The 1199-nt window shown below is 50.0% G+C and overlaps 1 protein-coding gene across 1 annotated transcript; it reads left to right on the top strand.

The window, feature by feature from the left end:
- On the top strand, nucleotides 1-994 carry LOC4343572 (60 kDa jasmonate-induced protein). Its single transcript, XM_015790866.3, has one exon. The coding sequence runs from the start codon at nucleotides 51-53 to the stop codon at nucleotides 945-947; it is 897 nt and encodes a 298-aa protein (XP_015646352.1). The 5' UTR covers nucleotides 1-50; the 3' UTR covers nucleotides 948-994.
- Nucleotides 995-1199: the final 205 nt, after the last annotated feature.

The raw sequence follows: 1199 nt of genomic DNA, 5'->3' as shown, positions 1-1199 counted from the left end.
AGCCCAAACCTTCAAGTTCACCTTTGCTTAATTGCACCAGCTTAGCCGTCATGGTGAAGCCTGCAGCCGTCCTCCTGCTCCTCTACCTTCCCCTTCTCGCCACCCCGACGAGGATCGGCCTCAGCCGCAACCCCTTCGTCCCTCCTCCCAACTCTGTACCTACCATAGACAGGACGGAGATGGACGTGAGCACGTCGCCGTACCGCGACTTGATCAAGAAATGGCGAGACCTCGTGCTCCTCAACACTCGCCCGGAGGTCATGGTGCCGGAAGACCATCCGGTGCTGGCTCCCCAGTACGACGACACCGTCCCGCCGGAACGGTTGCTGTTGCCGAAGCTGGTGGCCAACGGGGACAAGACGGCCACGCTCGCCCTCCGCGACTCCAACATCTACTTCATAGGTTTCGCCAACAAAGCAGGGCAATGGTTCTCTTTCAAGGACAGGAACGACCTGCCGCCTTCCTTTCGGGCCAGGCCTCTCAGCTTTGGAGTGGACTACGCATCGATCGCCGGCTTCCGGAAAAACCTTCCAAACTACCCTCTCGGTAGGCGTCAAACGGAGTGGGCGGTAAAAGTTCTTTCAGAATACGATCCAAATCGCACTGATGAAGCAACCATAAAACGTGCGGTAGTGATCATCCTTCTTACCTTCTGCGAAGCTCTCAGGTTCTTTCCTATAAGAAATGCGGTTGAAATAGGTTGGGACTCCGTTGCCTACATTACCTCAACCGATGCGGATCGTCTCGTATGTTGGGGACAAATCTCATATATGCTTGAATATAGTTTTATGTCCGGTCATTCATGGGACTCGGAGGAACAACGTACTCGCCTCAAGAATCTAGCACGAGATTGTAAAATCTTTAACGAACCTCAGGCACTTGAAACCGTTGATGTGTTAGAGTACGGAGCTATCTTAGGTGCTAAAAGTACAAATTGGTTGTATTAATGCAAGGTGTAAGCGCCCTCCTAGCTAATATAGGCGCACTTCCACAATTTATGTACTCCAATATTATGCAACTCACATGGTGTGAAAGTCCTGTGCAACTTTGCTTTTGAGTTTGACTACTCCAGTTTCCTATACTGGCCTGCTCGTCTCGTCTCCATGCTCCATTTTTATTTAAAAAAAGTAAGAAGACAACTCCATTAATTAATCAGTAGCCCAGCTTAATCGCTAACTACCTAATTACAAACAACATCT

This window comes from Oryza sativa, chromosome 7 (assembly GCF_034140825.1).
Source record: "Oryza sativa Japonica Group chromosome 7, ASM3414082v1".
NCBI classification, from domain to species: domain Eukaryota; kingdom Viridiplantae; phylum Streptophyta; class Magnoliopsida; order Poales; family Poaceae; genus Oryza; species Oryza sativa.
Note: the sequence above shows the minus strand (reverse complement) of the source record. Positions and strands in the feature narration are given on the sequence as shown.

Excerpts from the sequence above, each read along its gene's own strand:
- LOC4343572 (XM_015790866.3), top strand. The coding sequence starts at position 51 with ATGGTGAAGCCTGCAGCCGTCCTCCTGCTCCTCTACCTTCCCCTTCTC.